We start from the raw sequence: 24,710 nt of genomic DNA on the forward strand, positions 1-24,710 counted from the left end.
TAACAGACTAAAGGAGAGGCCCAGCTATTTATTTTCGCTTCCAAAGACTTGGCTCGTGGCCTATTAATGACCCAAGACTCATATGCCTCGAGGTGTGAAGGGCTGTGAAGCTGCCAAGTCCTGGATGACTTAGAGTGTTGATGGCAGTGAAACTTCCTGGGGAGGTCTCAGGACTGCATTGCCTCTCCTAAGTGATGTCTTAAACTGTCTTTCAAATCGTCTGTCTTAGTTGTCCTGAATATGAGTCTACTCCAAGGAATGTCTCGTATCCTTTAGATGCAGGCTGACTCCTGAGTCTGGTCCAGAGAAGCTGGTTTTCCTGCTTCATGCCATGTGTTTGTAGGGAGGTTGTTAAATCTCCCCTATATATAGGTCTATGGACACCTTGCTGCATTGAACTACTTATAGAACATTGCTCAGCTTGTATGTGGGTGTTTCATGAGTGTTTCCAGGTCTGAAGTGTACCAGGATGTTGTGTTTGGAAAAAAATACCTTTTGAGTTTCTCAAACGCGCCCGCTACATAAAGGAACACGATGTTGTTCAACCTTTTAGGTCAGTTAGAACTGAAGAAGCCTCGTAGATGACAGGTGAAACGTCTTCAAGAACCATAAAAAGAGAAGTCTATTTGCCTTCTACTGAAGCTTGTAGGCTTACCATAACCCAGACGACTAAGAATCCACACAAACAACCGAGTCTCTAAGAAAAAAATTGCTTCACTAGCAAATTTTTTATTGTGGATCAAGACCTTAAGATGCAGCTGAAAGCTGCAGAACAATCGAAGTATGTGTATCTCAAATTAAAATCAAACGGCTATTTCCAAGTTGAGACTGAAAGTAGGTTTTTGACCTTGGGAACTGTAGGTGACTTCCAACTGTAAGAGAAGTTTTCCCCTTTCTTAGATTTTTTCAGAACAGTCCTCTCCATGGTTGTTTAAATGTTTAGATTAAAGGTTCATTCTCTCACCTTGAAAACAAAAATGAACTGTCAGAAGCTGCTAAATGACCCTTGTGTTAAGATTGTTGTGTCAGCTTTTTCCAGTGTTTTATTAAAACTTTGATCCTCTGCTTTGAGCTAGTTTACACAGATGGCAAAATGTACCCAAGGTGCATATCATGTCCTAATATATTCCATGCTAACTCGCTAGCACTGGAGCTACATACCGATAGTCGTGTACAAACATTTGCTCCAAAAACCTCAAATGCTCATTTTAGTGAATTTTATTTTCATCCATGATTTTGTCTGAAGCCCTCTCTCTGCTCTCCCAAGGCGATGACACGATGACGGGTGACGGAGGAGAGTATCTGAGGGCCGAGGACCTCAGGGAGCTGGGAGACGACTCCCTGCCAGGACAGTATCTGGATGGAATGAACTACCTCCGCTTCAGCCTGGAGGGAGGACGCACTGACAGGTACATCTCAGCCTATTCACCGTGCTGTCGCTGCTGTAACGAGCAATTAGAACAGTACAGTCTGACTCTGTCAATCAAACGAAGTAAAGGAAATTAAAACTTTTCCTGGGTAAAAGCAGAACGAATCATTTGGTGAATCGTCCATCTGCTCCATGCACAAACAAATGTCTTCTGCTCCACATCCACTTTTAGAACCCAGAGCACTTTTTGTTTTCTAAAATAATCTCTAACCCAGTTGTGTTTCTGTGTTTGACCTGCTTCCTTTTTGACCCTTTTCCTGTCTAATCACTGACATTTCCTATGGATGGTTGTTCTCACATTGTCATGAATCTGTGTTTATAACAAAACCTTTCCTCCCGACACTATAAACTAAACAACTAACTGCCTGTATTTGTATGTGTGTGTCTGTGTGTTTTGCAACCTCTCTTCTTCATCCTTCATCGTTGGTCTCCCTTGTCATGAATCCATAGTCGAATGCAGAGGTATGTGCTGACTCTGACCAGACATCTGGGCTTTAGAAGTCTTCAGCACTACTGAAATAACTAATTTAATATTCTCCTTGGGGCTGGGTGTTGAGTGTTTTTAAAATACACTACTGACTTGCACAGAATCAAAAGTTGGCTGTAAGTTGTCCTCGAAATAGCTAATAAGTTCAGTCTAAGTTTTGCTGGTGTTCGTGTGGCTAATTGTGTGGCTTTAGGGACAGAAGCTTCCTTTAGTCTGTCCAAGACTTTAATATAGATTACAAGACATTTGCAATGGTAAACTTTACTTGTTAGCATTCTATTTTTTGATATTAGAAATGGTAAACTCTGCTTATTAGCATACTATTTTAGCATTCTATTTTTTTGGTATTAGCCATGGTTAAAAAAATTAGCATGCTAATTTTTTGTTTAGTCGAAAGCACCATGGTTGCTAAAAACTCAGTATGCATTTTCCAGACCTGGGTAACCAGTGTGTGACAATGCTAGCCTGGACACTGTTAGCCTTTTATTTCAGCAGCGTTCCTGTGAGACGGTTAACTAATGGGAAACACATTTGTTGTTTTGTCATCACTATTTAAAAATTAACAATACCCAGCCCTCAACTCAGTATTTGAGTCTGCTTTATTAATTAAAATTAATTTTCTGAAGGGACATTCATTCAAGTCATGAGCTCCAGCATTGGAAATTACTGCCATCGGTTGGTTTTGTCTGTAGATAATTAGCTTTAAAGAGGGCTTTAAAACTAATTACTAAAGCACTCCTCATTAATTTCATAGTAATTTTTGTTATTGTCCTGAGCATCACTGGTTTCACAGATTCTTTTTTTTCTGCTGTGCTCCAGTTCAGACAGGTCCTTCACACCCACCCACCACAGCTACTACTCCCCTAAACATGAGGGCATGATGGATGAGATGCTCACTGGTCACCAGGTACAGTGCACGGCCACCGTGATCACTATGTCAGAAAACACTGCTGTGAAGAGATCTTGATTTTACGACACATTTTGATCAGAATTAGGCATTGCAGCCTGTAGTCTTTTACACTATACTGTAACTTACTTGACATGTATTGCCTGTTAATGTTAAATTAGCAAGGTATGTGAGAATCAACAGATTATACCTTTTGTTTTTTGGACAGTTAGTGTAGCATTCTGCATAAGTCGAAAAACTGACCTTTACAAACATCTTATAAATCCACCATGACTGAACCCAGCTAATACAGTGGAATTTGAGCGCTAAACTTCACCTGAAGTCCATTTACAGCTATATTTTACATTAACACAACTAAAAAGAAAAGGGTCAATCTATAATTGAGGGACTTTTGAAGTTCATGGGATATATCTTGCATACATTTTTACTAAAAATAAAAAAAAAACTAATTTTTATGTTCGTTATAATCATGTCTTTACAAATTCCATCATTATTTATGATGTAAGCAATCACTTAATAAAAATGACTGGATATCACTAAAATGTCAGCTAAATAACCGTCCACATTTAATACCAACCACCTTCTAATTAGCTAAATAATAATAAAATGAGTTTATTCAAAAATGGTTTTGATTGTGTAATTTTTATTACGTTGAGATAATCATGACATATTTCTTTTTTGGCAATATGTCAAATTTTATTTTGGAAAATAACAAATTGTGTCTGTGTCTGAGAAATCCCTTTCAACTAAGTTCCCCATTACAAAAACACGTCTCCAGGAAGTGTGTTAATTCCAGATCACATGACCTGCTCCACATGATGTCATTTCCTCCTGAAGAAAAGACTGGCCAGACTCCAAGGCTTTCTGACTTATTTAATATAAAGTAGTCAACAGGTTTACTACAATATCTTTATAAATAACTTTCAATTTCAATTTTACTCAATTATATATATAATATTTAGAAGAATCTTTCTGTAAAAATGCCATGTGGTGTTTGGTTATAGGCAACCATGTTGATTTTAGGCCTGAAAACAGCAAAAATGTCAATTATGATACAAAAAGTCCCGCAGTTATATACTGACCCAAATAAGAATTTTCTCAGGCTTCCTGGTTAGTAAATTAACATCATCTTTACATCAAATCCCAACCAGATAAACATGGCTGGTTCGCCCAAAGTGCATTAATCTAATCCAGGACAAAACTTTGTCCCCTTGCAATCATAATGTTCTAAAAGTGGAAGAGACAAAATAAAACACATGAATGGATATATAAACTGTAAGAACAAGTAGAAAAGATGCAGCCGTATGAAAGTATCTTTGAATGACCACCAAAGACATTCACCGTCATTCAGCTTTGGGTAAAAAGGTGTAATCCTTAAATGTGCATCTTTTAAAGTTGAAACCTGCTGGCATCATCAGAGAAATCATTCCACCAACACTCGTCCTCCTTCTTTACTCCACAACACATCCAGTAATTCTCATTTCCTTGTTTATGTCCATTAAGAGCTCGTTTGTTGTGATTCCAGGTTTCGTCGCTGGCCAGGGAGAATGAGAGGGATTCCTACCGGCTGAGTTGGGGCACAGAAAACCTGGACAACGTGGCTTTATCCTCCAGCCCCATCCACTCTGGGTAGGTTATACTGGAGGGAGATACTGTGAACAATGAAAGAAAACTATGAGAACATTATACTCCTGCTTAGTGAAGACAAATGTGTAGCTAGAGGGTAAAACAGACTGACAGAATGATGAATATGCAAATGTTTCATGTCTTTTATTAGATATAATCATTCTGGCTATACAGTGTACTGTACTTCTGCATATGCTAAATACAGATAGTTTAGTCTAACCTCTTATGAACTGTCTCTAATTCACCTTTGCTTCTCTGATTGTCTTTAGATTTTTTAATAGCAGGGAATAATAAGGAAAAAAAAACATTTATTTGGTTGATTTGTTGTTGACTTAACCTTATCATTTAGTGCATATATTTCCTCCTTTATCCTTTTTATGAACCACACAGTGGAACGATTCTAAGAGTCTCTGTTCAGACGAGTCCATTTAGAGCATTTTACCAGACCAAAGGCAGTTAAATGCAGTTGTGAATAGTTCCATATTTTGCTTTCCTTCCAAGAATAAGCTGAGAAGATTTCTATTTATCAGGTGTGATTCCTGCAGAAGTAGAACTAGCATTTGATTTTCCAACAGCATAAAGCATCCTGTGCATCTTATTCAGACATCCAGCCAATTTAAGGTGCATGTTCCAGTCCACTTTATGATTATTTAATGATATTACACTTAATTGTTATTGTTAAGGCTACATTATCAATTCATTTTTTAAATCTGTATAACATTAAAAAACAACGTCAGAGGCTGAAGTCGTTGCTTTTTTGTTGTCTCCAACCAATAGATTAATTTTCTTTAAGTAAACTAATCAGAATAACTGACAATATAACATAAACATTATAAAGATCAATAAATTCTTGCACTAGGCCATACAGTTCCATGCAACGATTATTAAATTGTTCTTAAAAAGTCTTAGATTTCGCTTTCTGAACCCTGGAGAAACCACGTGTGTGTGTAAAGCTTAAATAAACAACATAGAATATATTATTTAGTGAATTTTAGAGGTGTATAGGTGTATTTCTAAGCTTTGGACTGATTCAGTTTTCCTATTTACTTGTGGATTTAGTTCTATTCTAAGCTGGAATAACCAATATCCTGAATCTAATCCAGGTTTACCGCAAAGACATGGGATTGATTATCTTCTCATGTCTTTCTAGGAAGGAAAATAAACAAATAATTGCTGCATTATTCCTTTAAATAACTAAGGGAAGCAAAGTAGATTTGTCTTATTTATGAAGATTCAAAATGACAGAAGTAACAGAAGTTCTATTTTCATGGAGTTAATCCATAAATGATCCAGAACGTTTAAACATATCAGTCCTGTGAACTTTTCTCGTTGTCTTCCATGACAAACTGCCTCTTTTCTTCTCTTGGATTGTCTTCTCTGATCTCCCTCTCTGGGTTTCTCTTCCCCTGAATCGTCTGATGCGGCTGCTGTATTGTTTTATAGCCATTCCTCTCCGTGCCATGATCATGGAGACCACAGCAGGTGACGCTCTGCACCTTGGTTTTAACCGTCCTCCTCCTCATCATCACGCTCTTCCTCCCTCCACAGTGTGCTCTCCTGGTGGGGAGGTGTTCGTGTCCTCGGCAGACACCGCCTCGTGAGCTCTAGCTTTATTACAGCCAGTCATTTTAATCTGAATTAAACTGGACACATGGATCCAGAACATTAAAGAAAACAAGCCGCAAGTTGTGTACATCTGAGCAACAAGAGGCGGTGAAAGTCGAGGACGTGTTTGTTGATTTCATACAGTGTCTTGTGAAGTGTGCATTTCCACTAACATACCCACTGGTACCTTTGAGGAGTATTTCTGCATCTGTCTCATTGCATTTAAGAAGGATTATTGCACCATGTTGCACAGTATATCGAGGATATGAGTTCATTTTGGAGGACGGCAGTGTTTGTCTTCTAACAGTTCCTGCAGTCCTGTTGCTGAATTCAATAACAAGTATTTTAAATGTGCTTTTAAAACCTTGATGTTTGACATTAGAGCTGGGTTTGGTATCAGATTTTCACCTCATCACAGCCAACCTCTCCCTCATTGAGACATCATGTCCACATTATCCACTGCATTGAGGATGGAAGTCCTTCAGGGTGTTTGATGTAAAACAACTGGATGCTTTTGTCCATTCAGTGTTGAGAAAACAGACACCAAAGTCATGTCTAATAAGTCTGCATTGCTGCATTTATCAAGCAGACTTTATAGTAATAGTTACCCATATTGTTAACTTGTTATTACACAGTTTTACTTTTTATTATTATTTTAACCAGCATGAAACGCAAAATGCTTTCAAGCACATGTAGCTTTTTCTAACTAGACTGAACATTTCTTCCAAAGAAAAAATAATTCATAAATTGAGAAAACATGAAGTTAATGAGATTGGTTTGGCAGATTTTGTTACTTCAGTCTTAATATTCTGGCTAGCATATTGGCTAATGTTGCTAACTCATTACCGATGTGGTTTATGAATGTTCTATAGGTTTGCTGTTACGCTACATGCAAGCGTTTCTCATATTTTTTAGCAAACATTGCCAGCTTCATTTTAAAATTATGTCAGTATAAATAAATGTACTTTGAACTGGTGCCTTTAGCTTTATCACATGTCAAATAGAAACATAGTTGTTTATAGTTTGATATTTAGTCATTTATAGACAAAATAATCTTCAGTGAAGATCTAATTTGTTCAGTAGCTTTCAACAGTTTCGTATTGTTTTCATTAAAAGACTGTAGATGATCAAGCTACTTATTTTTCTGAGCACTTTGAAGACTTTTCATCCATATTGACTCAGCAGTGGATCTTCATCATCCATTCTTAATTTTGGAAACAACAAAACAATGTCCTACTCAACTGGTGAAAGCTTTGTTTTATTGCCAAAAGCTCAGATCGAGTAAATGAACCTTAACTTAACATTTTCACCAAACTAAATCAAGTTCCAATCTTAGCTTTTTAGTCCTTTGTTGGTTAAAATGTCTAAACTTAACACGAGACCTTGTTCTCAGTATAAAGTACATCTACACTACCGTTCCAAGGTTTGGGGTCGCTTAGAAATGTCCTTATTATTGAAAGAAAAGCATTTTTTTTTCCAGTGAAGATAACATTAAATGAATCAGAAATCTAGTCTAGACATTGTGAATGTGGAAAATGATTATTCTAGGTGGAAATTTTTAACCCTTTGAAGAGCAGTGTGGGTGAGGAGATACTCATTTTCCATTGGATTTAGGTCACTTTTGACCCATTTTATGTGTCAAAGGGTTAATGGAATATCTCCATAGAGGTACAGAGGAACATTTCCAGCAACCATCACTCCTGTGTTCTAATGCTACATTGTGTTAGCTAATGGTGTTGAAAGACTCATTGATGATTAGAAAACCCTTGTGCAATTATGTTAACATATGAATAAAAGTAGGAGTTTTCATGGAAAGCATGGAATTGTCTGGCTAACCCCAAACTTTTGAACGGTAGTGTAGCTTTGGTGTCTTTGTTCTCATCTCTGAATGGGCGCTATCGTATACGTCTGTAATTTGGGCGAATATCTTTCATTCCACTTCAGCTTCCTGGTCAGCTTCATGGTGGACGCCAGGGGCGGAGCCATGCGCGGTTGCCGGCACAACGGCCTCCGCATCATCATCCCGCCCAGGAAGTGCAGCGCGCCGACACGGGTGACCTGCCGGCTGGTGAAGAGGCATCGTTTGGCCACCATGCCACCGATGGTGGAGGGCGAGGGCCTGGCCAGCAGGCTCATCGAAGTGGGGCCCTCTGGAGCCCAGTTCCTCGGGTAAGAAGTTAGTGAATGTAGATAGAAATAGCAAAAAAAACAAACAGGCACCAACAGGTAAATGTTAGATACCATTTCAGTACTAAGTCGTGATAGTTTCAGGAAGAAATGAGTCCTGGCACCTTCAGTTTTTCACGTTTTTGCAAAGTTTTGGGTATTGAATGCCATAAACGTTTGAGATTAAATGGAAATATCATAGAATAAGTGTTCCTATGTAAGATGGATAGGAAGAAGAGACACTGCTCTTATATCCAGCCTGATCTGTGTTCTTTCTCATGAGAAGCTTTCAACTTGCCGCCCTTTTTTTGTTTCAGATTAATTTCCCCCAGCCTCTGCCTTACTAAAACTGTTTCTGTATCTGCTCTCGCTTTTCTCCCAGTGCCAGGATTTCTGCCAGTCTTTGCTCTGCAAGCATGCCCTGTTTTCTTTCATAACAGCTGCAGTCTAACTCTGATCCCTAACCCCCCAAATGAAACAGCTTTTCTTATTAACTCCACCTCCAGTTTATTGCACCATGATTGGTTTGATATGTGGCCTGCAATTCTGCCCCCTGCTGGTAATGTTTAATAATGTGTAGAATAAAAACAATGAGATTATGATTATGAGTTTCCCATTATAGATGTAATTCCAGTTTTGGCCTTAAGTTCCACAAGTTGTTAATTATTTACTGCTGATATAACGGAAATTATCTGTGACCAAAATGACTGAATGATGCTGTTGTTATTATTAATGTTTATGTGAAACAGTTACTGAACCCTCGTGTCGTCCTGCGGGTCGAAATTCACCCGGTTTAAAGTTTGAAAATGTGGAAAAAAAAAAATATTTTCACAGTTAAACTTCTGATGTCCACATTTTCAACATTTTTTGGAAATCTTTGAACATTTTTTGGTGGAAAAAATAAATATTAAAAATGTTTAAGAACATTCACAAAAAAATCAACCAAAAGCCAGTGAAATTCACTGGATTTTGGTTGATTTTTTTTGTGAATGTTCTTAAAGAAAATATTAGAAGTTTTACTGATATATATGTAATCACTTCAGATATTTTTAGGATTTTTTTGGAAGATTTTTACTCATTTTTTGAAAATATTTACAAGAATTTTCTTGCCAAATTTGTGGGAGATTTTTTAAAATAAAACTTTTAAGGGAAATTTTTAAGGAATTATTGGAATTTTCTTCCTGAACGTTTTGCAAATTTTCAGAAATTTGGGGAATATTTTTTGCTGAATTTTTGGATTTTTTTCAGACAAGGAAACTATATTTTTTGGTGCCTGAAAATGAAAACAACAGGAGGGTTAACATGATCTGTCTTGCTTTAGGTTTGCCATAACATTGTAAATAATATGTAAGAAATGTAAAAAAACACGAGAACAAAGATCCAAAATATTCAAAAATAATGAAAAAAAATATTGAATTTAAATGAATTTGTCGCAATAGATCCAATTCTACATGTTTTTTAAATTTAAATAATTATGCAAAAAAATATTGGTAAAATATATTAGCAATCCTATATGTATTTAAATCTGAGTCATTTCAATTTAAATCTTCAATTTACAGTTTTTAATTGAGACTTATTTTGCAACAGGCACCAACAATCACTTTCCACTTATTTTGAAATGTCAGTCTCCTTCATTGCAAATCTAAATTAATACTGATGATGACAAACACAAAATACTGAATTAATTCATTTTCATATAATGTATTTTTGATGTATTTATTCATTATATTTTTCAATTTTGAGGCTCCTTGGTAGCTAGAAATCACCCCAGCATCTCCATTTTACACCCAACCAAAACCTTGTGTGTGCTCTTTCCTCCTCACTGCTGCGTTTGGACGCTTGGTCGATCACACAGTAAACTCCACCTCCCCAGTGCTCCTCCGCCTCTTAACGAGGGGGAGAGTTTGGTTAGCAGAATCCTCCAGCTTGGCCCGCCGGGGACAAAATTCCTCGGGTAGGGTGGAAAACACAATCTCCAGTTTTGCATATGAAACAATCCATGGATGCCGCTCTCAGTATTTGTCTTCACGAACCCTTCCATTTAATGTTTTTTTTTTTTTTTTTTTAAGTTGCTCATACATTATTTGGTTGTCATCCTTGCACTAGTGTCCCGTTCACCACTTCATCTGGTTCATGTACGCTTTTTTTGCCAGTTCCTTCTCTTCACTGGCCCTTCCTCCCTACTGCTTTGCTTTTTCCCTTCCGGTGTTTATATTTTCATGCTTCCTGTCTTCTGATTAAATGTGCATTTTTATGTGAAATTTAAACGGTTGTGTGGCCTGTGAATAGCAATGGAAGAGATTTGACTGGATGACTCTGTTTCTTCCTGTTAAGTAGACTAACCAGCTATTTTTGCCAAAATAGTTGCTATGGCTAATTGTAAATCGTAATTAGGGAATTCTAGAAAGTCAAGCACTTTACCATAATTGGGTAAGAATTTCTGTCTAAATTCTAGATATTGAAGTTTGTGCTGCCAACTCACAGCTCAACTAAAGTGCAAGTGTTAGCTTTAAGCTAACATATTGGAAAATTACTGTAAGTATTTAAGGCCAAAAATGGCAACAGTGGAAATATTCTCATGTACTTTCAGGCCAAAGAACCCTCTAAATATCACACGAAAATATCGACAGCTCTGCTTTGATAGCTGTGTTTGTCTTGTGTTGGACTGTGCTTGCAGCATGCTTCTTGTAGATATGTTTTATAGCTAGCTTGTGATTTTGGGTATCAGGTAAGTATTAAAGCAACACTTTAAAGTGTAGGCACCCACAAGTGATATGTTGTGACAAAAACATTCACTACAAACAACTTTAGATCTTTTCTGCAGTGCAATTCGTGGCTCTTCTTTCAACTAGTATGATTGAAACACGTTTAAAAGCAGCTAAATGCGCTTTACCTGTAGGTTGCTGTTTACATTTGTCTTTGAAATGTGCTGACTGATTAAAGTAAGCAGCTCATCGTGAAACTCTATAGATCTGTAAAGTGTGGAATCACACCAAAACCTACAAAGTACACCTTGGCTGTGCATCTTTGACTGGCTAAAGCAGTGCACTAGTGCTGTTTCTATCACCATAATTGCTACATCAATGCATTGGTTTCAAACCTGAATAGTCAATACGCCATCCATATGTCTGATGCGGTAGATGGATACATAGCATACACCAAAAGCTGATGGAACTCCAAGGACTACACGTAATTTCTGGCAGTTAATCATATTACACAGATTGGTTTTTACATCTCTAACTTTATATACCAAAAGGAAAAGCAGATCTTGGAGAGAAAAACATGGATTTTTAACCATTTTAGAAAGACAGAAATAGCCGGTTGACACTGAACAATGATCTTGACCAAGAAGAGTCCAAAAGAATTTGACCAAATTGAAGATCTTGCAGAACTCCAGTATGACAGCCTTCTACCTCCATCACTTCATGTACTCACATACCTGCCCTCTGGCCATCCAGTCCTGTGATCGTGGAGATCCCCCACTTCGCCGCCCTCCGGGGGAAGGAGCGGGAGCTGGTGATCCTGAGGAGTGAGACGGGAGAGAGCTGGAAGGAGCATCACTGTGAACACACCCAGGAGGAACTCAACCAGATACTCAACGGGATGGACGAGGGTAAGTCACCGATGGCATGGCAATAGACAAAAACATGGTAACACAAACGGCCCTGAAACATTGCTCTTTTTACCCTCCTCCAGAACTGGACACGCCTGAGGAGCTGGAGAGGAAACGCATTTGCCGTATCATCACCAGAGACTTCCCACAGTACTTTGCGGTGGTGTCACGCATCAAGCAAGACAGTAATCTGATTGGTCCTGAGGGAGGCATCCTGAGCAGCACAGTCGTGCCACAAGTACAGGCAGTGTTTCCTGAGGGGGCCCTCACCAAGAGGATCCGGGTCGGACTGCAGGTAATGTACAAAACCGTTAATTCTGTCCAAGGTCACCTTTAATCCATAAATCCATACCTGTTTTGTTGTTTGTTTGCCTTTGAAGATATACTTCCAATTCTTGGGTTTGAAGTCATCCAAAAAGAAGGCTTCCTATGTGGAATACAAGACAAACATTTGACACTGTGACAGTGCTACATGACAAGTCCAAGAGGTGGCATTATTGCAAGAAGATAAATGTCTGTTCCATATTTTATCACAATGAATCGGTGCTGAAATTTTGCAGCAAAAATGTCAACTTGCTAGTTCCACTTAATGAAAAATCAAGATCTAACCAAAGACATAGGACTTCAGTGTCTAGTTTTGACTTGTTGGTGTTAGTGAAAGTCAGAAAATAGTCAGCAAAGACATTGGAATCACTGACAAAACCTAACGTTGTATACTCTGTGTACTCTCATAGGCCCAGCCAGTGAATGTAGATGTAGTGAGGAAGATCCTGGGCAACAAAGCCACCTTCAGCCCCATCGTCACTCTGGAGCCCCGTAGAAGAAAGTTCCATAAACCCATCACCATGACCATTCCTGTCCCCAAGACCAACTCCGATCCGGTCCTCAATGGTTTTGGAGGGGACACGCCCACCTTAAGACTGCTCTGTAGTATCACTGGTGAGAGCTCACAAATATACACCCAAATCTGAGCACACTAAACAAAGACACATGCTCACGTATGAATATTTCAATCCTGTGTTTCTGTCCATGCAGGTGGAACAACGCCAGCCCAATGGGAGGATATAACAGGAACTACTCCATTAACGTTTATCAATGACTGCGTTTCCTTTACTACCAATGTGTCTGCCAGGTAAATGAGTTTATTGAAGCACATTTACTGCAAACAGTACAACAGAAATGAGTACACCCGTGTGATACCACTTTAATATCAAATAAAAATACAGGCCTACATGTAGAAACCAAGTGCAACAAAAGCGAATACACTTGTGATCACTGAACCCTAACCTCAAAGAACATGATTAGAAGCTAGATGAATGTTGGGAGAACTTTATTTGGTCAGATGAGACCGAAGTGAATTTGTTGAGCTTAGATTGGATCCAGCATGTGAAGCGTGAACTCAGTACTAGTACAGTAAATGCATAGTCCTGGCAGTGAAGCACGGAGGTGGGAGTGAGTTCTACATGAGTTTCAAAAGGTGTTGGAGTTGTAAAATTTGTGGATGGCACCATGCCGTATCCTTTGGATTTACCAAAATACTGACTGACAAGATGATATCCAGTCTCCAGAAGCTTGGGAGAATAGGAATGTTCCATGTTGATAATGATCCAAGTCACACCACTGTAATCACACAAAAGTTTATAAAGAATAAAAGGCAAAAACCATGACCTAATCAAGTATGTTGCCTGATCTGAACCCAAATTTGGTGAAACAAGTTTGAATCATTTCTCATTTCTGTTGTATGCTATAAGAGTCTCCGAAATATCCGGTAACTTTAACATGAGTTTTGTCATATAGTGACTCAGATGTACCTTCTTTCTAATATCCTTCTGCTTTTCAGGTTCTGGCTCATAGACTGTCGGCAAGTGCAGGAATCAGTCAACTTCTCCACTCAGGTGTACCGAGAGATCATCTGCGTCCCGTACATGGCCAAGTTCGTAATCTTTGCAAAGACCCACGATCCCATCGAGGCCCGCCTTCGCTGCTTCTGCATGACTGACGACAAGATCGATAAAACACTGGAACAGCAGGAGAACTTCACTGAGGTGGCCCGCAGCCGAGACGTAGAGGTGAGAAACACAACTAGTTAATAACCAGTTAGCAGAAGAGTTATGAGCTGTCGTTCTCGTCACTTTTAGAGCTCAACATCTGCATTTTGTACCCACTAAATGCACAGGATTTAACTCTGTATACAATGAGCTAATCTATACATGAAAATTACCAATACAAGACATAGATTTTAAGTCTTATAAGTTGAAGTAAAGATGTTTCGAAGACAGGAGTTCGACTTCTTTGCAGACTGGGAGGTCATAGAGTTTGGAGGACCACTGGTACATAGATCTAAGCATTATCACCTTAATAATTATCCTTGTGAACGCATATAAACTGAGAACTAAAAGGAGCCCATGATGGCTCCTTGGAGAACACCACAGGTCAGGATTAGTGTGGTAAGGAAGCGTCACAGACCACTACTGACAGAGTTCTGTTCGGTAAATATGGTTTAAAAGCTGTACCCCTGATGGAAATCCAAATTATATGATCAACTACATCAAAGGCAAACCAAAGATTCAACCATTTCTAATAGTCAGAAGTGATTAGAAACTTGCAAAACTAAAAGTTTGCAAGGGATTATGGTTATTTATTAAAAAAAGAAAACTTTAAGAAATCCACTTTTTCTGAAACACTTGAGAAAAATTATACTTTAAAGACAAAGTTAATCATTTTTTAAAGTGTGTTTCTAAAGAAATGGTTGCATGGAGGCGATAAAAGGAAATACTAGGATTTGAACATTTGAGTGTTCGGCTAATAGTATGTTATTATATATTATTGTTTTATATGGTTCTTATTTGTATTTATCAACCTCTTACCTTTCTCAGGTCCTGGAGGGCAAACCTATCTATGCAGACTGCTTTGGAAACCTTGTCCCCCTCACCAAAAGTGGCCAGCATCATCTCTTTAGCTTCTTTGCCTTTAAGGAGAACAGACTAGCGCTCTTCATCAAAGTAAGAACCATTTAGTATTTATTTCATGCAAGCATGGAAATAGTTCAAGTTTAGTCATGACCACCTGATTGATGCTGAATATACTGCTTGGCCTGTGTAGATCCGAGACAACACTCAGGAGCCGTGTGGCCGCCTGTCGTTCATGAAAGAACCCAGGAACTACAGGTCACTCACCCAAAACGCCATATGCAACCTCAACATCACCCTCCCATCATACTGCAAGGTGAGGACGCTACATGGAGGTTGTGTGTATTCTTAGTTCTCATGAGGAAAATGGGCTTTTTGGCATCTGTAATTTAACAGAAAACACTAATTAAAAGTTCTGGTTGCTTGTGACACTGGCGACGCTTTAATCTTGAGCCTATTTCCTCTGTCCCTCTGTGATATACGCTAATCTGCCTCTTATAAACTACTATTTTTTTTTCTTTATTTTTCCCAAGTAGCTAACAGTGCCAATGCTACAAGTAGCTAACAATACCGCTTCACGGTGTTGGTTGTTTCTTTACTTCAAGGCTGCGCCAGATAAGAAGAAATCTAAAAATAATTAACGACATCTGGCTGGTTTGTGATGTTATTCCAAACCGTCAATAGACAAGATTGAATCTTGATCTTTGCCTAGTGCAACTTTAAAACCCACTTTGGTTTCCCCCTAAAAATCACACTGACTGTTGTCTTTGTTGCTATGGTAACCACACATTTTCCCCTTCCCTTGTCTTTTTTTTCTCCCTGTTAATGTCGCTGTCGTTTCTATCTGTACATCTTTCTGCTTCTCGCTGCTTCTTGCTCCCAAAAGGAGTCCGATTCAGACCAAGAGCAAGAGGAAGAGGTAAACGCAGCCACCGCTTCCCCACTTCCTCCCCATTAGCTCTGCCGATCTATCCTGTCCACTGTCTGACCATCAGGGCTAAATAAAGGACAAGTTTATAGTGTAGATTTTTCACAGTAGGCAGTGGCATAGTTCATATTTCCTGTTACGTGTGCCGTTTGTGAAGTAGCACTTGTAATATTAGTAGTAGTTTTAGAATAACCAGCGCATACAAACAGCAAACTAACTGTGATGCATTTTCTGTTTTCTTTTTCAGACCAGCAGAACGCTCGAGAAATGTAAGATATTTTCCCTGTTTGTTTTCTCTATATCTTCTACTAAAGTAGTTGCTAATCTCTAATAATATTGCATGTCTTTATTATTCCAAATGATATATGATCAGAACTGATACTGTGTGAGTGATAATCTAGTTTAATAATGTGCAGAGGAATAACCAGACTAAAACACCGACACATTCAGCTTCGCCCTTCACTTAATCGCAGCCCATCTGCATTTTTTTTCTCAAAGTCCTTTGAGTTTCATATATTTTCGTCTTGTCTCACAAACCAGAAGGCTTTACCTGCACTTCCCCATGTCAACGTTCTGTTTCTTCCTGAGGCTTAACTTCAACTTTTTACTTTCTTTCTGATTTCACACCTGCGTCATTGTCTCCACTTTTAACTCTTTCACCTTCACAATTTGAGATCGGACATACGAAGAAAGGGTTAAACGCTGCCGCCTGCGTATGTACATGGCTATTCGACTCGTTCGTATTGTGGTGACGTATACGTGATGGCCTCTAATTTTTGTGCTTGCCTAAAAGTTGGCAGTAGCGCTAGCACAGTCAAAGCGCCGGTTTGGTTGTGCTTGGTCATTTATTTCCTCCAAACAAACCCATTTTTATCGAGGTTGGTGAGGTGAACTGGGGTTGTGTTTGATTGGCATCTTTCACTTTGATATGCATTTTTGAATACAGATTTAAAAGCACACCAAAAATGCAACTTTTAATGGCATTGGGACTGTACTGGTTTGTTCAATGAGAAACTCTTAACGTCATTCGCAGCTGCTTGTGTGTAGGTAAATAATTGTAGCTGCTAAAAAGGAATGAGTGGAGCTTTTGAAGGAGATAGGAGGAGCTGAAGTCATAACTGAAGCACATCTAGACTCCATCTGCTGAAAGTTCCTTCCTCTTCCTAAGAATGTGTTCTTCCTGTGGCCAGTGATGCTGGTGCTTACACTTCTGGTCACCCAAATTCCAAAACTTTGTTCTTCACCCACTCCAAGTTCCTGAAACTAAGTGCTAGAGCTTGCAAGCACCTAGTACGAGGAAATTAGAGGTCACACCATTAGTATTATTCTAGCTGTAGTGTTTAGTGTAATGGTAAAGCAAAATGTAGTCAAGCTCCTCATTTACTCTGAATCCTTCCCCTCTTACCCTCCACTCATGTCTCGTTCGTGTAGTAATGTGATAATTCAGGTAGAAACCAATTGATACGATATATTTAAGCATACAATCCATGTTACACATGAAACATATACAAGGATAATATATTACTGACTGAAATTTTATGTGCTTTTCGAAGAAATTGAATTTTCATGATAGGAATAACTGTGTAGATCAAGCAAGAACTCACCACATTAGCGAATGGGGACAAGCAGCTTGTGATCATCAGCACCTCTTCTCCTTAAATTGCTGATTTAATCAGGATGATTAACTTTCTGATCACTCCATTCTTTCTTATCCAAGACCTCTCCATCAGCACTTCCCTTTGCTTTGCATGGAAATAACTTGCCTTACATAAATGTGTATGCGTGTGCTTGTTTGTATGTCTGTTTGATTATATGTAATGTCTTCCTAATCAGACTTCATTTGTCTTAAGTTCTTTATTTTTTGGAATGTTCACTGCCAACACCATATTCTCATGGTTTCGTGAACTGTTTATTTGTGTTATTTCAAGTTTTCATTTTAGTTATATTTCAAGATCCTAGTGAAAGGAAATTGCTAGTATTCCTGAGATCCTCATTTCTTCTTTGAGTTGGTGATATTCAAATATTTACTTTGCATTAGAGTGAAAAGCATGGCAAATCATCATGTGTTGTGTAAGTTATCACTGGCTTTCTTTGATAGATGCAACTTACATTCTCAGTTGTTTTCAAGCCATTTTTGCCAATCATCACACTGACATTTGTTATACATCTGAGCAATCTTGAGATGTCTTGATGTTGTTTCTGTTTCCTTTGTTGTTCCTTTTTGTTGTTGTTCTTATTGGTTGCTTGGTCACCTGGTCTCATTCATAGTTAGTATAGTTTTTTTCTGTATTTTAGTTCTGCTCTATAGCTTTGTCTTGTGAGTGTGGGTGCGAGTGTATAAGCAAGTTATTTCCTGCTCATATCCTTTCCCATTGGTATTATTTGCTTTACCACAGTTCCCCAGAGACAATGAAATGAAAGTATAAGCCCAAATCCTCTGATACCCTAATGTAGAACCCATTGTGATTTTGTTGTCCTATGATCCCTGCAGTGTGCTCCAATCTTGTCCTGACCACATTCTCCAATGTCTGTCTCCTTTCATTTGAATTTTTGATTTTCTTTACTCCTTACTTGTTGTTCTTCCATATGGAAGATGAAGAGACGGAGACATCAGTCCTGAAATCAGAGCTGATTCGAGAACCAGACCTCCTATCCGACGTGTCAGAGATGAAACAAGATTTGATCAAAATGACTGCCATCTTGACTGCAGACTCCACAGACCCTTCCTTAGGAGGGTGTGGTCTAGAGAAAGGGGCTGAGGAAGTTTCTGGAGAACCATTAGAAATAATGGAGAAGGACTTAGAGAAAGTCAAAGAGGACCTAGAGAAAGTCAGTGAGATACTGAGGAGTGGAACATATGAGGGTGAGGCGGCAGAGAAGGCAGCAAAAGCAGCTAGGATGGCCGAGGAGTGGGTTCTCCTCTCAGACAGTGAGATAGAGGAGGCCATAAAGATGGCAACCTTAGAAATTCAAGAGCCTGTCTTACGTGAAAGTAGAGCTAACAGAGGGGCTCCCAGACCTAAAGCCATAAAGGACAGTGGTGACCTTAAAGAATACCTCCTGGATGCACCAGTAAGTGCCAAAGGAAAAACTAAAAAAGAGACAGGCGTCCAAGAAAAATTCACTGATGTTGTACTACGCAAAAGTGCAAAACCAAACACTCCAACCAAAGCGCATGACAAAACCACCGCTGGTGATGTTAAAAAACCAGTGAGAAGGAAGGGGAAAGACCAGGGGCAGGCAGAGGAATCATCAGAGGCAGGGGCTCTTCTAAGTGTGCCTACAGCCCCTGTCCCAACATCACCTGTATCCCCGGTGATTGAGGAAACTCCTATTGGGTCAATAAAGGACAAAGTCAAAGCCTTACAACAGAAAGTGGAGGCAGAGCAAAAGAGCAAAAAGGTCACTGGGAGCAAGCCTTCACATTTGCCTGTTATGAGCAAACCTTCTCCAAAAGCCAAAGAAAGCCCTAAATCAAAACAGCCCCCCCCTAAATCCCCTAAAGCTGACTCTGAAAAACTTGAGGAGACCATGTCAGTTAAAGAGCTGATGCAAGCATTCCAAACGGGGCAGGACCCCTCCAAGAGAAAGTCTGGGCTATTTGAGGTCAAAACATCCTCCACATCAAGATCGGAGAAAACCACAAAATCTGAAACCGTCCAGTCAAAATCTATGACCAAAGCAATAACCTTGCGTGTCTCTCAAGAGGGAGAAGTATCGTTGGATTCTAAACCTCGCAAGAAAGACACCGCTCGGAAAGACAAACAGAAAGATACCAAGTCAGTTGATGCTGCCCCTTCAGAGCTAACTGAAACTGTAGACTTTGGAAATGGTGGCCTTGACGATAGCTCTGACAGCTTAAAACATGAGGGTGTGGCAGACTCACTAAGTGCCAGCTCTGGAGATGGAACCCCTCATCTGAGCTCTGAGGACAGTTACAAGCATGAGGGACTAGCCACTCCAGGCACAAGCCCTGAAAGCCTGTGTCTTTCTCCTAAAACCGGACAGCAGACCTCTACGTCTTCGGCACCAGCTGCCACAAGTGTCAAAAAAGAAAGTAAAGACACAGAGAAGTCTGGAGACTCTGGTGTAGGGACCACTGGTGACCAACTGTCTACAGAATTGACCCTCCCTGTCTCTTCCAGCGAGGCTGCAGATGACCACACTACAAGTGAGTCAATGTCAGTTAGGAGGAGTGAGTCTAAGCCATCTAAACCTCGAAAGCTTACAAAAAGAATTTCAGAGACTGTAGAAACTTTTCTTAGTGATGACGAAAGCCCTGATCATCATCTAGAATTGCCTTTAGTTGGTTCTCCAGGGTCTAGAGTCTCTTCTATGCGTCATGACTGCTTAGACTTGCCTTTAAAACAAGACTCAGATGCTCTCAGTCCATTAGCTGATGACTCTTTGACAATAAGCCACAGAGACTCTCTAGATGGTAGTCCTCTCATGGAAGAAAATTCCTCACATAAGTCCCCAGACTCTATTGAACCCAGCCCGACTAAGGAATCACCCCCTCATGACTCCTTAGAGAGCAGTCCTGTAGAGCAAAAAAGCTGCCCATCCTTCCCATCAATGCTAGGTCCACCTAGTAAATCCTCTAGCCATCCAGAGCCCTCCAAAGCTGCAGAATTCCCCCAAGATGCTTTGCGCGGTAGGCTGCTTCGAGACCATGAGGCTAGTGCTGATGATGACAGTTGTGAGCAGACCTCTCAGATGACAAGTTCCGGTAAGAGTCCCCTCTCCCCTGACACTCCTAGTTCTGAAGAGGTAAGTTATGAGGTAAACCCCAAACCCCCTGACCATGCATTCCTTTCTGTTTCACTCAAACCGGCTGTCATCCCCGAAGACCCAGAAGAAGAGGATACGTCAGACAGCTATGAAGCTAAGAGAAAAATCACTCCAGAGGAGGAGATGTTTAAGATGGCAGCCAAAATAAAAACATTTGATGAAATGGAACAAGATGCGAAGAGCAAAAAGAAGGCTAGAAAAGATTTGTTTCCCTCAGCAGATGCCAAAATAGGGGATGACAGCTATGAGACAGTAGAGCTCACAAGTGAGAAGCTTTCTCAAAGTGAATGCGAGCTCAGTAGACCCGCAGAAGATTCAAAGTTAGCTCTTTTTGTTGATCCCCATAATAAAGTACAACCTTACTCTCCTTTTTCAGCAGGTTTGCATGATGGACCCCACAGCAAAGAGATCAAGAACACAACATCAGCCAGTGTAACTTCAGAGGGACCTCACTCTGTCTCAGACCAGCATCATTCAAAGTCCCAAATGAAAACCACACAGGAAGAAAGAGTTCCATTGTCTGCAAAAGCTGATAAAGGCAGTAATGCCAAAAAGGCATCAGCATCAAACACTGAAAACAGGACTGATGAGCAAAAAGAGGAGAGCTTAAGGAAGTCGAGGGAAATTGAAAGCAATGATAAGGATGGTCATGAGTTAGGTGCTGGCCGGCTACAGACTGGTATGCATAAAACAGGTAGCAATGTAACAGACGAAGCAAAAGGAGATCAAAGGGGGCACGCAGGAGCATCAGAACCTGGACTCAGTTCAGCTGTTGCCACAGGTCCAAAAAAGGAAATGTTCAAACCAGAGGTCTGTATTTATGATGACACAGAGGAGGATGATGAGAGACTGGAACCTCCCAGAACTGAGTCAAAAGGGGTCACTGCAAAAGTAGACACTGATTCGTGGTCTGCCATGCGGGAGGATGATGCTACTTTTGCAGCTCGTGTAAAAGAAGAAGAACAGAAGATACTGAATCTAGCAGTCGACCGTCAGTCTCTACAAGCAACTCCAGACACCACACCTGGTAGAACACCAACAGAGGAGAGTACTCCAACCAGTGAGCCCAATCCTTTTCTTTTCCAAGAAGGGAAGCTCTTTGAGATGACCCGAAGTGGTGCTATTGACATGACTAAGAGAAGCTATGAGGAAGAAGGGGGTGGCTTTGCCTTTTTCCAGATAGGTGAGCAGCCTATAGAGGAGCCTCTCTTAGAAGAGATCAGACAAGAAAATGCGAGATCAGCGGCAGAACCTGACATTGGCCTCAATCTAACACTAGAGGTTAAGACCGAAGAAGATGAGAAATCAAAAGAAACAACTGATTCTCAGCTTCAGTCCCCACCTGAAGGTGATAAGCCAGGTTCTAAAGCTGATGCTTCCAAATCTAAAATCCCTAAGATGGGCATTTCAGCTTCAGCCAAACCTTCAAAGAAAGATCAGACATCACCTGAAGTTTTGGAGACTAAAACAGACAATAATGTTAATGAAGGATCCCCAGATTTAGAAACAAGTTCCCCTGACCAAATGATAACAGATGTACAGACAGCAGAAACAACTGTCACTAGATCAGTTTACTCTGAACAGGGACAAGAGTCCTCAGATTCCTCTCCAGAGGAGCCTCAGTCAGTAATAGAGACCCCAAAAACAACAGGCAAGTCCAAGCAAAGCACTTCGAGTAGTGTTAAAAAGACTCCAGTCAAAGCACAAGCTAAGTCTACTGCTCAAGGTCGGGCTAAATCTTCAATTCCTTCTCCATCTCATGCAACTTCCTCTTCAACCACTCTCAAAAAGGAGATTTCTTCAACCACTCCTAAAAAAGAGGTCTCTTCCACCACTCTTAAAAAAGAGCCCTCCTTCACCTCTGAATCTAAATCTAGAATCCCCATCAAGGCTAGCCCCGTCAAGCCTGATTCTACTGTCAAACGCACTGACTCTACCCATGACAAAAAACTTAAAGTCCCTGTAAAAAAGGATACAAGGAGAAAATCTGAGACAGATGCAGGTCCCTCTGTGGATGTCAAAACCAAGACGTCTTCCAAAGCGAAGAGCTTCTGTGAGGAGGATTCTACCAAGTCACCTGCTAAAAAAGAGCAGGGTCGTCCGTTGAGTGCTGAGTCAGCAAAATCTAAAGGTTTCCAGTCCAGGTTGCCAGTCCGGGGCAAAGGTGGTCAGTCATCTCAATCAACAACACCCACTAAAGAGAAAAGTGAGCCACACAAACAGTCCATTGAGTTCTTTGAAGAGATAAGTGATGAAGCAGCAAAACTTGTGGCCAGGTTGGCACAGGCAGAGACAGAAAAAGAGCAAGACTCTGTAGCTGCTGTCTCAGATGATGAGAGCAGTCTCATTGATCCATCAATCATAGAAAGAGAAACGTTCCCAGTGATGCAGTTCCCTCCCTCAGGAGACATCTTTCCCATTAGACCACTGTGGGACGACCCTGTTGAGACACAGATGCAGCGAATCCCAGATGATAAAGTCCAAAGTCAAGGTATCCCCCCAGTTTAAGGGGCTATTCTATATCTCTTGTGCCTCATTAGTAAACTAGCTGTAAAGGTGCTGCCTCTCTGTCTCTTGTAGTTATGTCCCGTTGTAATTGAAGAACCCACGTTGCTGTGTTGCTTGAGCTATGTTTGTGTTTGTAATGACATCTCTCCTTCTATGTGTGCTGAAAATCTCAAGATTGACTTAAAGGCTTTATGGTTTTTCTGAAAACAACTTAAAAACACTTTAAAGCTTAAAATGTGAAGAATTATGTTAACAATCACATGTGCTTTCAACAAGGATTAAAAAGTAAATTTCTCAATCATAAAGGCACTACATGATGTATCATGAACTGCTCTTTACAGAGATATTGTGTACTATGTAGGCTGCAATTCCATTAATTAGTGATATTTAATGGTTAACCAAACAATGAATAGGACAAAAACAAGAAAGCCAGTGAAGATTTTTTTTCCAATACCATTTGTGAATGTGAATTATTTGGTATACGTTGCGGCTCTGACCGCTCATGGCTGTCTGGTGGTATTTGCAGTAGATCCACAGGATGAAGCAGAGAGAAAAGAGCAACGGTTGGCCATTATAGCCGACCACCTGGGCTTCAGCTGGACCGGTGAGTCACACCAAGCGGCACTGATTATAATGTACATTGACAAGCACACAGTGACACCAGACATTTAAAATTCATCTTCAGACCATTACAGTCGTTACTATATCTTCTTTTTCCCTACAGAATTAGCACGAGAACTGGACTTCAGTGAGGAAAGGATCAACCTGATAAGGATTGAAAACCCCAACTCACTGCAAGACCAGAGTCACGCCCTGTTGAACCTCTGGGCAGACAGGGAGGGAGCGCAGGCCACAGGTCACTTTTAGTACCTGCATGTTACACATTTCTAAGAATTACTGCTTTTATAACAAGTGCAAAGTAGAAGCTGTTCATCGGATGGATTTCTTTCCTGTTTCAACAGAAGCAACACTTATCAAAAGGCTGACTAAGATCAACCGAATGGACATCGTTCACCTCATTGAAACCAAGATAATCAAATCCGCTCAAGACGACACATCATCACATACCTATGCAGAAATCGAGCGGACCATAGCGTTGGACCACAGTGAAGGTAGAAAAGTGCTGGAAAAATGCCCCTCTCAAAACAAGAAAAAAAACTTATTTCAAGGAACATTTACCTTGAAATAAGTGAAAAAATCTGCCAATAGAACAAGTGAAAAATGGCTTGGTGAGATTTACTGAAATAACATACGATATTTAGAATACTGAGATCTTAAAATTAGCTGGGAAAACTTATTTTAAGTTATATTTCACCAGGATTGTTAAGCTTAGGTGCCTTAAAAGAAGCCAGATATACAAAAAAAAAGCAGTTTTTCACTCAAAAATAGCTTTTTGCTTTCATGTAACCTCCTAATTTGAGATGTATTAACCATCCTGCTGTCTTCATTTACAGGCATCAAAAAATATTATTTCCTTCTCTGAAAAAGAAATCCGAAAAATCACCAAAAAAAATTCCCCAAATTTTTGAAAATGTGCTAAACCTTCAGGAAGAAAATTCCAATAATTCCTTAAAAGTTTCCCTTAAAAGTTTTATTTAAAAAAAATAAAAAAATAAAAAAATTTGGCAAGAAAATTCTTGTAAATATTTTCAAAAAATGAGTAAAAATCTTCCAAAAAAAATCCTAAAAATATCTCAAGTGATTCCATATATATCAGTAAAACTTCTAATATTTTCTTTAA

General features: G+C 39.7%; 1 protein-coding gene across 38 annotated transcripts in view; it reads left to right on the top strand.

Moving 5' to 3' along the window:
* The window catches only part of ank2b (ankyrin 2b, neuronal), a 233,557-nt gene that overhangs the window by 184,155 nt on the left and 24,692 nt on the right, over nucleotides 1-24,710 (top strand). For 15 of the 38 annotated variants that reach the window (XM_055007976.1, XM_055007972.1, XM_055007978.1 and 12 more), the window contains 19 exons: nucleotides 1,268-1,409; nucleotides 2,736-2,823; nucleotides 4,349-4,452; nucleotides 5,893-5,931; nucleotides 7,999-8,223; nucleotides 10,076-10,174; nucleotides 11,679-11,833; nucleotides 11,917-12,128; nucleotides 12,568-12,772; nucleotides 12,869-12,965; nucleotides 13,674-13,902; nucleotides 14,710-14,835; nucleotides 14,936-15,058; nucleotides 15,629-15,661; nucleotides 15,918-15,939; nucleotides 18,264-22,952; nucleotides 23,496-23,573; nucleotides 23,694-23,825; nucleotides 23,932-24,081. In XM_055007976.1, coding sequence (XP_054863951.1) covers nucleotides 1,268-1,409; nucleotides 2,736-2,823; nucleotides 4,349-4,452; nucleotides 5,893-5,931; nucleotides 7,999-8,223; nucleotides 10,076-10,174; nucleotides 11,679-11,833; nucleotides 11,917-12,128; nucleotides 12,568-12,772; nucleotides 12,869-12,965; nucleotides 13,674-13,902; nucleotides 14,710-14,835; nucleotides 14,936-15,058; nucleotides 15,629-15,661; nucleotides 15,918-15,939; nucleotides 18,264-22,952; nucleotides 23,496-23,573; nucleotides 23,694-23,825; nucleotides 23,932-24,081 — 6,948 coding nt within the window. Of the gene's footprint in view, nucleotides 1-1,267; nucleotides 1,410-2,735; nucleotides 2,824-4,348; nucleotides 4,453-5,892; nucleotides 5,932-7,998; nucleotides 8,224-10,075; nucleotides 10,175-11,678; nucleotides 11,834-11,916; nucleotides 12,129-12,567; nucleotides 12,773-12,868; nucleotides 12,966-13,673; nucleotides 13,903-14,709; nucleotides 14,836-14,935; nucleotides 15,059-15,628; nucleotides 15,662-15,917; nucleotides 15,940-16,344; nucleotides 16,384-18,263; nucleotides 22,953-23,495; nucleotides 23,574-23,693; nucleotides 23,826-23,931; nucleotides 24,082-24,710 lie in introns of all 38 variants that reach the window. The other 23 variants (XM_055007986.1, XM_055008004.1, XM_055007988.1 and 20 more) reach the window with 19 other exon arrangements.

Source organism: Amphiprion ocellaris, chromosome 23 (genome assembly GCF_022539595.1).
Source record: "Amphiprion ocellaris isolate individual 3 ecotype Okinawa chromosome 23, ASM2253959v1, whole genome shotgun sequence".
Taxonomy (NCBI): Eukaryota; Metazoa; Chordata; class Actinopteri; family Pomacentridae; genus Amphiprion; species Amphiprion ocellaris.